The sequence below is a fragment of the Argentina silus genome, assembly GCF_951799395.1.
Source record: "Argentina silus genome assembly, chromosome: 6".
Taxonomy (NCBI): domain Eukaryota; kingdom Metazoa; phylum Chordata; class Actinopteri; order Argentiniformes; family Argentinidae; genus Argentina; species Argentina silus.
In genome coordinates, this window is record NC_139660.1 from 20,235,650 (window position 1) to 20,248,096 (window position 12,447).

General features: G+C 45.6%; 1 protein-coding gene across 1 annotated transcript; it reads right to left on the reverse strand.

Annotated features, from left to right (window-relative positions):
• Positions 1-7,890: 7,890 nt before the first annotated feature.
• Positions 7,891-11,907, reverse strand: LOC310806309 (zona pellucida sperm-binding protein 4-like; the record flags this gene model as incomplete). Its single annotated transcript, XM_083672361.1, has 8 exons — positions 7,891-8,216; positions 9,028-9,103; positions 9,362-9,509; positions 9,853-10,045; positions 10,473-10,639; positions 10,832-10,929; positions 11,244-11,431; positions 11,703-11,907. 8 exons carry the CDS (start codon positions 11,905-11,907, stop codon positions 7,891-7,893), a joined length of 1,401 nt encoding a protein of 466 aa, XP_083528487.1.
• Positions 11,908-12,447: the final 540 nt, after the last annotated feature.

Sequence of the window (12,447 nt, forward strand, 5' to 3'; positions counted from 1 at the left end):
AAAAAAATTATAATGGAGTACTGCAGTAGAGCTCTATGTGGCGGTGTGCAGTTTCCCTGTATTTCTAAGACTGAATATCTTGGTCCAGGGCTAACACACTGTATAAGGGTCAATGATGTGATGTGGGCAGACATAGAGAGATAGAAGACAGATACAATATGAGAAACAGATTGCAGGCTAGCTAGCCCTGCAGTGCTGTACATCTCAAAACATCATGTCATGTATAGAGAAAATACAGATGACAGCCATGTTGGCCGGGCGGTGGAATTTCTACCCTCATGTGTCAGGTTTCCAGGTTCTCCTCTATCCCAGTGTCTATGTGATTTGGAACTCTCCAACTTTGTAGGAATTGATTACTAACAGATTTCTAATCTCATTCATTGGGGGATTATACCCCTAGATGTTCCTTCTAGGACATTATGTAGGCTAACCTCTCTCATCTCCTGGGCTGCTACCAGGGTTGAAGCCACCCGGCTGGGCATGGCTGGACAGACAGCCTGGGTGTTGGTCTGGGTCCTGGTGCAAGGCACAGCTCTGGACATGTCTTCCAGGGTAAGGTACGGTACCAAGTATCTTCTCCCATTTACTTCAGCAACTCTTCCCCACCTCCCCGCCCCCGGCCTCCCTGTCAATCCCATCCCCTGCAACCCAGCATGATACATGCAGACGCATCTCAAATCCCTCTCCCTATCGGCCATGACAAACCTCATACAGGACGCAACCAAGCATGCAGACTTGTCTCCACGCGCTCCACTTGACAACCTTCCTTGAAACCACGTCGAGAGGAGCTCAAACATCACTGAGCCAAATACAATACAAGCAGCTGGGGAATTGGGGCCAAAGATTGTAATGTTGATGGCCCAATCTTTCCTAATAAATGATTGTTTCCATTGCCTCTCCCTCTAGCTCGGCAGACATGGCTGGTATTCAAGATCCAGCATGTTGTGCCATGTTGTGCCAAGCTGTACATGCTATCCCTCCCCATCAGTGGAGGCTGGTGGAGGTTGAAATCGGAGGACGGGCTCATTGTAATGCATAGGATGGAATGAGAAATGTGTGGAATGAGAAACACATTTGCTTGATACCATTCCTCATTCCATTCCAATCCATGCATTACAATGAGCCCGTCCTCTGATTTCTACCTCCACCAGCCTCCCCACTGAGCACACCACCCTCCATGCTCCAACCAAAAAGTCAGGTTTCTTCTGATCCTAACAGGCCTGGGTATCAACATGAGAGATGCCCCTCGGCTACGTCGTTGTACGCCTCGTCTATCCACACTTACAACACACCTGTACCCCCTCCCCACCTCTCACTCTTTCATAAGCACACGCACGCACGCACGTACGCACTCACGACCTCATTCTCCCCCTTTTTGTCTCTCCTTGAAGTAGGAAGCTAGCCAGATAGCAGCTGTCCCATAGGACCTAGTGTTGCAGAGAAAATGAAGGGAATGAGAGAAAGAAGAAGGGAAAAAAGGGACAGAGAAAGAGTTGGCATGAAGGCGGACTCCATCGGAAGCTTCAGGCCTTGAGTCATCGGCTCTTTGACTGAACCCCTAGTGTGACGGATGGTTCTTTCTCCGAGGCGTTGAAAAGAGAGAAAGACAGGCTCCTATTATCGTCCCTATTGTTGTCCAGAAGGCCTGCTCGCTGTCATCGCGGATACCAGATAGGAACTAGATAACATAGAGAGACACGGGGGGAAAACAAATATGACAGCGACAAGACAGGACCCACAACGCTGTCGACGATCAGACGTGAGAACGTGTGTTCTCCTGTCGAGCAGATCAGATAGAAAAATAGACAGATACGTACAGTACAGGTAGGTACAGTGCAGCAGAAAAACAAATGAATTTGTAAGTGAATGTTATTTTGTCGCTGCGGCGCTTGCTTGCGAGCGGGGCCATGAGTCACGCCTGTGAGTGTGCGGCGGTAACAGATGATGAGCAGCTTGAGGTACAAAAATATCCCCACATCGCCAAGCAGATTCTGCCGCTGTTTGATTCCTTCCAGTGTAGATGTTGGAAGCAAGCTAGTCTTTTTCCGATTTGTTGCTGAGACGCTTTGATCTGGAACAGGGCTGCTACCCTGCCTGCCGTCACTAACAAGCCAGAGACACCATGTTCCTTAGGACGAGTTCCTGGGCAATGTTTGCCTGTTGCTATAGTGACACAGTTAGATGCATCCTTTTTCTGACTTTTAGCCAAGCACGATAAGAAAACAAAGACCACTGAGCTCTGGCACGGGAGAGGATAACCATATGAAGCAGGGGAGGCCGGTGGAGGTAGAAATCGGAGGATGGGCTCATTGTAATGGAATGGAATGAGGAATGGTATCAAACACTATTCAATGCATTACAATGAGCCCGTCCTCCGATTTCTACCTCCAGCAGCCTCACCCTGATAGTGTGTTCAGACAGACAAACCCTACATGTGACAGTGGTGTGACTAGGGATAGAGGAAGACCTTCCCCATCTATCCCCAGGCCTGGATGTTTACCCCAACAGTGTGCGTCACAGGATCAATGCAGTAATGACTATAAATGACTGGTCCCAACCATCTCCATATCTATATCGTTGCTCTTACCATTTTGACAGATGGTACACAATCTCCGACTGATATATCAATCAATAACCCAGGCTGTAATGAGTGCAATCAAAACAGAGCATAGGCCTAGACATGGCGCCTCATGGCGATCAAGCTTGTTGGGCCAATCTGTGTTTGCACCATGTAAACGGACACCCCCCCCCCCCCCTCTACACAGAGCATGTACACAGAACGCAGGCCCAAACAAAACACACAGATACACATACACACACGCACGCTTTAAGCCTAAAATCAATAGTCTGGAAATGTCAACATGGGTGGGTTGAGCCATGACTACAGCTGAGCAGAGCCAGAGATCCATTCATTTATCTGAAATCTATATTTCCGTCCTGTCAGAGCGTTAATCCGCAAACCAGCACTATCTGAGGCAAACACTAAGACGCTGGGGATAAGATGACTGGACGTAAACAATTTAGTCACTAAAATAACAGACTGGTGTTTGTCACGTCCTGACAAGATAACACTGGGAGCCGTAGGAGTGAGACAGCTCTAAAGCAGGGTCACTGGTTTCAGAGCGGAAATGATGACATCAGTGACATTTTTCTTCCATGACGTCCTGATCTGAACTCCCCTGGCCATAGACTTGGAATGAATAGAATACTGTGCGTGAAAATAGGCGTGTGGGGCGCTCTGTGGCTTACCATATCATCGCAAGGTCCCTGGTTCAATTCCGGCCATCGACATATCCTGCATGTCATCCCTCCTCTCTCTCACCCATCCTTCCTGTCAATCTCTACTATCTCTATCCCAATAAAGCAGAAATGCCCTGAAAATATATTTAAAAAAAAGAAAATAGGTGTGTTATACTGTACATATTAACACGATAACAAAGCAGAATATTAGCATTGGAATCAGCCTCCCCATGAAACCACTGTTGGGGTAGTCTGTAGAGGGCAGGGGAGGCTGGTGGAGGTAGAAATCAGAGAATGGGCTCATTGTAATGCATGGAATGAAATGAGCAACGGTATGAAACACATTCCATGCATTACAATAAGCCCATCCTCCGATTTCTACCTCCACCGGCCTCCCCTGGTAGGGAGGCACAGCTGGGTTATTTGAGAGTGATGGTCATGAAAGGACAGTTAATTTGTTTACACCTTATAGTCAGATGGTTCCTTACCCTGAAAGTAGTCCATGAGCCAGGAGAAACTGTAAACAATGGTTCAGATTTGTTTAGAATTCAGCTAACTTTAGCCACTGCTAACAACAAAAACAATGGGAGTGATGGGTGTTCAAAATGTGCTGCCAAATCACATCAAAGTAACTTCCAACCAATCAGAGTTGATTTGAGTAGATTTGAACATGCAATTTCTACTTCTCCCCCCCCCCCCCATCACTCCCATTACAGTTTCTCCTGGCCCAGAGTACAGTTTCTCCTGGCCCATGGACTACTTTCAGGGTAAGGAACCATCTGAATGTAAGGTGTAAAATCGTGAACTATGCCTTTAAAAGATTAACACTGCCTCTGACACATCTTCCTCCCTGCTGGTACGGACCTGACAGCTCGAGATCCTCATCTGGAGGTGCCAGACAGGGGAGAAAGGAACCCAAGTCACACACATTTTATTTCTCCTGTGGGTTGCTGTTTAACAGACACAGCTGCAAATACTTAGGAAGGAGAAGCACAGCAATGATGCTGATGAATGACGTAGTTGTTAGATTATTAGAATCAGTTGCAGTTCCACATTTTGACAATGCCTTTCCAACTGAGGCAGATGTGGAGAGGGTGAATCATTTTTTTTTTTTAATCTTTGATAAAAAAGGAAATGGAAAAAATGTAGAGAGAGATCATTTGGAAGGGTAGATTATTGACCAAAGCAATGGGTTAATATCTGTCATATTCCTCACTACTCACAGTATCACTCTTTACTCAACATAATTACATAAAAGTAATCAACATAAAAGTAATTCAGTGCTCCCAGAGTTCCCATTGACCAAAGACACTTCAGACAGCATTAGTGTACATAGTGACCCGAAAGAAACGACCCAAACAGAAATGTACAATGACTCAAAAGGAAATGGAATCACACACACACATGAAAGAGGAGAAAATGAGTGTAGGTGGAGAGTGACCTTGAAAGCTGGATCTACTGTACACTCTCCCCTTTCACAAAATGACATATAAACAAGGTATTTTCCACCAACCGCTCATGGTAGTGCTTTAAAGTGGGCTAACAGGCGACAAGTCTCTTGGAAACACTTAAACCCATAACCCCTCTTAACATGGTTAGTCCTGGATCAGTCAAGGAGAAACGTGAGCTGTGAGCCGTGTGCCCCCCCCCTCCCCTCCCTGAATGAATCCCTGTGTGACCTGTTGAGAACAAAAGCCACCATTGTCAGAAGCTCATGCCTGTTAGGTCTAAGCACCTACTGTATTCAGCACCAATGCAAATAGGATTTACACTAACAATGTAGCAAAGCTCACGTCTGCCCCCTCATGACTGGCCCAGCCAGACATGCGTTCCGTTCACCCTTTACAAGGCCTGGAGAATCAATTTGTGGTGTAAGGGTAGCTAGGAGGAGCGCTAGAGGTTTGACCTGCAATCCTCCTGGGTCAGTTGTGAGGGTTTTTTTGGGGGGGGGGGTTAAGGCAGAGGAACCATTGGGATGTGACTGAGGTTCCAGAGGGCTGTGACAAGTCATGATTGGACAAGTCAAGCTGGAGCATCGGGAAAGCTATTGGTTGATTCCCATTCCTTCAATGGCAGAGGTCTGGCAGATGGTCAAAATGGACATTTATTCTCCCATCCAAAACCTTTTTCGTTTAATGTTATAGCATATTGGATTACACACAAACATGGACAAAACAAGGATTAAACAAAAAAACTGCTTCCATCCAATGAAGACGCATCACAGAGCAATGTTATAGTCGGCAATACATCTTCCTGGACACTGATGGAGGCCAATGAACAAATGAAATAAAGGCAAGGCAACTATTTATATAGCACATTTCATACACATTGTAGTAAAAAGTGCAAAAGTTAAAATGCAATGTAGTTAAGATTTTGCAGGAAGCTAAAGTGAACATGAACGTTTTTAGCCTTGATTTAAAAGTGGTCAGAGTTGGGGCAAGTCTTCAGGAAGTTTATTCCAGCTATTTGTTGCATAGTAACTAAATCCTGCTTTCCCATGTTTTGTATTTACTTTGGGAACCATTAACAGGTCTCAGACGATCTTAGTGGTCTAGAAGGCTTGTGTAGCAGAAGCATTTTAGTGATATACTTTGGCCCTAAGCCATGTAATGATTTACAGGTGATCAGCAGTATTTTGAAATCAATTCTGACACACAGGGAGCCATCATAAGGTCTACTTTTTTATTATGAAAAAAGCAAACGCTTAAAACATTTTCCATTCTCAGTAGTCAAAGCATCATCAGAGGGCCATACAACTCAGAATCACACCCTGGTTGAGGAAGGAAGGTTCAGATCTCTCAGGATCATTTTCTCACTAGAAACAATGAAGGTTTTACCAACATCTCTGCACTCGCAACATCGCTCCCTGGAAAGAAACAGCACATTTAGTGAAACTGAACTTCAGTTTCAAAACAATTAGATTAATTCTGACTGAAATATCAACAATATGGAATGCAGTAACATTCATAGCAACACAGATCCATGTGTGCTGACATCTTGCAAGGAGTCTGGTTCTCCACATCCTGGTGACTTCCTGGTGAAGTCACCACAAAATAATTAGGTCAATTGGCTGAATGAGTTAATGAGCTAACAGACCAACTGGTTGTGATTGTAACTTTTACTGTACATTTTGTGGCTTCTGTAAGTCCAGCCAATTACTTTACATCTGATACTGACTAAACAAAAACAGCAATTCAACCATTTGCAATTCAGTAGTTAGCTGAACAAACTCTAACCCTTCTCAGACAAATGCCTCTGTGTCTTCAACTAAAGAGGACATGCGGCTCTGAGGAACTGAACCCAGACCCACAGAACGTGACCCTGAACCAGTGACCACAGAGAGACAGTGTCCCATTCCGATTCGTCATCGTATCATCACTGAAGAGTTTAGTGAAACTTCCCCTTGGGCTGTAGGGTTTAAAATGACACATTCACTCCCTCCCCGTAATTTGAAGCTTGGTATACGCCCATCAGGGGAAACAGAAATCAGAGGACGGGCTCATCGTAATGCATGGAATGGTATCAAACACAAGTTTAATACCATTCATTACAATGTCTTCTGATTGGTGGAGGTGGAACAGCCTCCCTTGATGCCTGTACGGAGTACAACACTGCCACTCACTCTGCCTGTTGCATCTCTGCTGGCAGGAGTCTGCTTCAGTAGGGTAGCACACAGCAGTGCTACAGTGGATGATCACCTGGGCAGAAAACAGCATGTCAACAAATGCAGAGGTAGGACCATCTTAATTTCCACTGATGTAATAATGGGCACCTCAAAGACAACTATAACTGGCAACTGCAATGACTGGTAACGCTTGTTATAATGAATCCCAAAGCAGTAATTCATATTACTACTGTGCAACTATGACTTTTGACCATATAGTTTCTAATCCATAAAGGTGAACATCTTGACAATGAAGCGTTTGTAGTGGGTTGGGTATGGAAGCCCGGAGGAGCCATCCACAGGGACCACGGTGGTCCAGTATCGGTCATCCTGGTAGGGGCATCTAGAGAGAACCGGATTGAGGGGGAAAAGGAGAGCAAGGGACCAGAAAAGGTAGTCTGTCGTTAAGACTTGTAAAACTTTTTCAACAAATAATGACTACTGTATTAGTTTTAAGGTTTAGTCAACTATAAATGCAGTGGTGTGCTACAGTTTGAATATCAGGGTGGTTCAAGAGGAGGCAAAGTTCAACATGTAGTTCACGGGAGGTAGAAAATCTATAGGCTCATTGTAATGCATGATATTAAAACACCATTCCTCATTCCATGCATTACAATGAGCCCATCCTCCAATTTCTACCTCCACCAGCCTCCCCTGATGTAGTTACCTATCTACGAGGATGTCCCACTGCGGCCTGCTGAGAAGGCTGGAGGTCAAGGTGGCCCGACAGTTAATTTCCATTTAAAGTTTCAGCACATTGGATTAAACCAAAACACAGACTGCATCACAAAGCAAGATTAGTCGTCAGTACATCTACCTGGACACTGAAGGAGCTCAATGAACCAGTCTGAAATAAAGGTTAACTTTTTTTTTTTTTATTGTAAAAAAGCAAAAGCTTAAAAAAAAAAAAGTCCATTCTCAGTGGTTAAAGCCATAGCATGGTTTCTGTGCAGACAAAAAGCATCAGAGGGCCATACACCTCAGCTTCACACCTTGGGTGAGGTAAGGTGGTTGGGGTGCCTCGATGACACCTGGGCTGAGGTAGGGTGGTTGGGGTGCCTCGATGACACCTGGGCTGAGGTAGGGTGGTTGGGGTGCCCCGATGACACCTGGGCTGAGGTAGGTTGGTTGGGGTGCCTCGATGACACCTTGGCTGAGGTAGGGTGGTTGGGGTGCCTCGATGACACCTTGGTTGAGGTCCTGTAGTGAGGTTCGGGTCCCTCGATGACACCTTGGTTGATGTTCAGGATCATTTCCCCACTGGAAACAATGATGGTATCACCAACATCTCTCCGCACTCGCACATCTCTCCCTGGAAAGAAACAGCAAGTTTAGTGAAACTGTCTCTTTTTAACAGAAAGAATAAATCAAAACAATTATTCATTCCAACTGAAATACCAACAGTACAGACAATGAAGGGAAGGAGAAGAGTGGGAGGGGAATGCAGTAACATTCATGGCAACAAAGATCTGTGCTGACATCTTGCAAAGAGTCTGGTTCTCCACAAGACTTCCTGGTGAAATGACTAAAATAGTTTGGTCAATTGGTCAAACATAAGGAGAGTAATGAGCTAGCAGATCAACTTGTTGCTATAGTAACTTCACTGTACAGTGTGGCTTCTGCAAGTAAATCCAGTAAGCTTACAAATTTGATACTGACCAAGCAAAAACAACTCAACCATTTGCAAATCATTACTTATAAGTAGTTTGCTGGACAAACTCTAACCCTTCTCAGACAAATGCCTCTGTGTCTTCAACTAAAGAGGACATGCGGCTCTGAGGAACTGAACCCAGACACACAGAACGTGACCCTGAACCAGTGACCCCAGAGAGACAGTGTCCCATTCCGATTCGTCATCGTATCATCACTGAAGAGTTTAGTGAAACTTTCCCGTGGGATGTAGGGTTTAAATTACACATTCACTCCCTCCCTGTAATTTGAAGCTTGGTATACGCCCATCAGGGGAGACAGAAATCAGAGGACGGGCTCATCGTAATGCATGGAATGGAACGAAAGGTATTGAACATGTTTAACACCATTCATTACAATGAGCTTGTCCTCCGATTGTTCCACCTCCACCAGCCTCCCTTGATGCCTGTATGGAGTACAACACTGCCACTCACTCTGCCTGTTGCATCTCTGCTGGCAGGAATCTGCTTCAGTAGGGTAGCACACAGCAGTGCTACAGTGGATGAACACCTGGGCAGAAAACAGCATGTCAACAAATGCAGAGGTAGGACCATTTTAATTTCCACCGATAATAATAATGGGTACCTCAAAGACAACTATAACTGGCAACCACAATGACTGGTAATGCTTGTTATAATGAATCGCAAATCAGTAATTCATATTACCACCATGTTATTACTTGGCAACTATGACTCGACCATGCAATTTCTTACGGAAGAACCTAGTAATAAAGAATCCAAACAAAGCAACCAAACAAAATCAATGTACAGTCATCGCCACAGGAAGCAGGGTGTCAGCATCCACAAAGGTGAACATCTTGACAATGAAGCGTTTGTAGTGGGTTGGGTATGGAAGCCCGGAGGAGCCATCCACAGGGACCACGGTGGTCTGGTATCGGTCATCCTGGTAGGGGCATCTAGACAGAACCAGGTTGAGGGGGTCAACAGAGCAAAAGACAAGACAAGGTAATCTGTGTTTACATGTTGACTTGTAAAACACTCAATAAATAAGGACTACTGCATTTGTTTTAAGGTTTAGTCAACTATGAATGCAGTTGTGCTACAGTTTGAATCGGGGAGGGGGTCCAAGAGGAGCCAGTGTTAGGCATGTAGGTCAGGGGAGGTAGAAATTAGAGGGCGGCTCATTGTAATGCATGGAATGAGGAGTGGTATCAAACATGCACGTTTGATTCCGTTCACGCATTACAATGAGCCCATCCTCCGATTTCTACCTCCACCAGCCTCCACTGTTTTAGTTACCCATCAACGATGAGGTCCCACTGCGGCCTGCTAAGGGGGCTGGAGGTTGAGGTGGCCCAGCAGTGCTCCAGTGTCAGGACAATGTTGGGATCTGACCTCCCCACAATGTGAACATCGACATACACAGGCTCCTGCAGGGCCTTGGTGACTGGGTAGTCTGCCTGGCTGTAGAAGGAGCTGTAAGGTTCCTTTTCTGTGGAGGGAAGGGGTATGGCATTCACAAGCAGGGGGCAGCACTAACAGGTCAAATCAGAGGGCTCGGTATGAAAGAGTGCAGTATAGGAGACCAAGGCCGGTGGGTCTAGGCTTCCATTACTAGAATCACTAACTCTAGATCCAACTAACTGAGGCACAAAAATACTGTATGTTGGTCACAGTTTGGTGTTAAGAAGTTTTACAAAGCCATCATTCATTTTAGTTTCATACAGTATGCTTCCAAAGGGAACAAAGTAGATCTGCTTGAGTTAATAAAACACCCTGGACCCAAACATACTGTTTTTTCACCCTCAGCAAAACAACACAATTCTATACAAGACTTTTAGAGAAAAAAGGTCAGACACCACTGCTTTAGTCAGTCCAGAAACATAGTTAGAACGGTTCTACATCTACAGGCCCTCTACCTTCAACACAGCCCATAGTGAAACACGGCCGTGCTTGTCCGTTGGCCAGCCGCAGCTCCACTCTGAGGTGTCCAAGGGCTGCGGCAGGATGAGGTGGTGGAAGGCCGTTCACTTCCATTACCAGAGCCTCCACTGCTGTAGCAGAATACCTACACTGGAACAGCAGCCTGCAACAGACAGGGAGACGTGCAAACGTCATACATCTGGCAATAACATCCCCATTCCCTACCTGCGCCTCCCCTGAAGCATGAAGTCACCACTCATAGATTCTAAAAAGGCATGAAGGTGGTACAGTAAAAGGCATGAAGGCTGGTAGAGACATCCATGTCCAATGAAGGTGGCACAGTAAAAGGACTAACTCAATATGGCTGTCCCTGGTGATTGAACCCCGGTGACCAATCCCAACCTCGAATGACGACAACATCCTGTTCTCATACACCACAAAGCCATTCTCCTCCTGTAGAAGAGAGCGGTCACAGACAGTCAGCAACATTCACATAGCAGGATTGGAGTCAATTCAACTTTGAAAATCACTGAATTGGATCAAATTCGTGAACTGAAAAATCTTTAGGAACTGAGAATGTTCCATTTGGCGCAGAGAGAGTTGAAATTTAAACGGAACACAACCAGTGGAGGCAGAAATCAGGACAGGCTTGTACGCATGGAATGGTATTAAACATTACCATTCCTCATTCCATGCATTACAATGAACCCGTCCTCCGATTTCTACCTCCACCAGCCTCCCCTGACCGCACCCCTCCACCTACCCACCTTCACAGTGGTGCCACAGGCTGTGACAGGGAACTGGTATATGCCAAAGGCTGCAGTGGTGCCAGCAGGACTACAGGGAGCATCATTTCCTCCGAGCAGGCTGACTGCATCCAGGTCTATGTGTGGCAGAGTGGCATCCCGGGCCACCACCACAACAAATTGGCCATCCCTGGTGCACTGGACAGTCACTAGGGCAGAACACCAACAAATGACACCATTATAGCAAAGACACCAGATGGTTAATAGCAGTGGAGGCAGAAATCAGATGAAAGACTCATTGCAATGTACGGATGAATCACAATGAGAACATCCTCCAATTTCTACCTCCACCAGCCTCCCAATTAAAGAGACATACACTTAAATAACACCATGAAAGTTGTCAAGCTTGCAAACCTCAAGAGGGTAATCTAATGTCTCCAACAATTAGTCCCATATCAGACAACATTCATCAACACTCACCTGCCTTCCCGTAGAAGCAACTTCGTCCATCATGACAGCAGTTTATAGTTTCACAATCATTAGCGCTAATGCTAGCATCCCCACACTGCACCTTCTCGCCCTCCTCCACCAGGCACCTCAGAGGGGGTGCTGCTGCTGTAGTTGGTGCCTGCCACGGGGAAGGGTACCGTGGCTTCTCGGAGGCTGAAGCCTGGGATTTTGGCATCTTCCAGAGGTTCTGAAATGCATCGGTACTACCGGCAAACAAAACCAGACACACAAAACCAAAGCCACAACACCAAGTCATGATCGCTTCAAACAAAACATCCACAACACCAACTTTGTCAGCTCAACATAGCTTTGTACCTGGTTGAGGGTGATTGAATGCTGGAAACCCCTCCCCCTTCGTTAACCTCAACTCCCTACCAGTTGTGGGCGATCAAGACAGGACTATCAGCACTTCACAGGCAGTCTTGAGTGTTAGAAGATAGCTGGGTGTGTCTCAATAACTTCACCATGTCTCCTCATCTCCACTGGTCTTATTCGACCAGGGGTTCCCAAACCTTTTTGTCTTGTGACCCCAAATTGACATCAATCATTTCCTGGGACTCCAACAACTTGATTGTGGGCTATGCCAACACATAATAATGTCAAAAGAAAAACCAAGTGTATTCTAAATTGCCTAAAATATGCTATAATTGGTTGGATTTGAACCCCAAAACATTGCAATATATAGTAGGTCACAGTTGCAATACAGAGACATTGT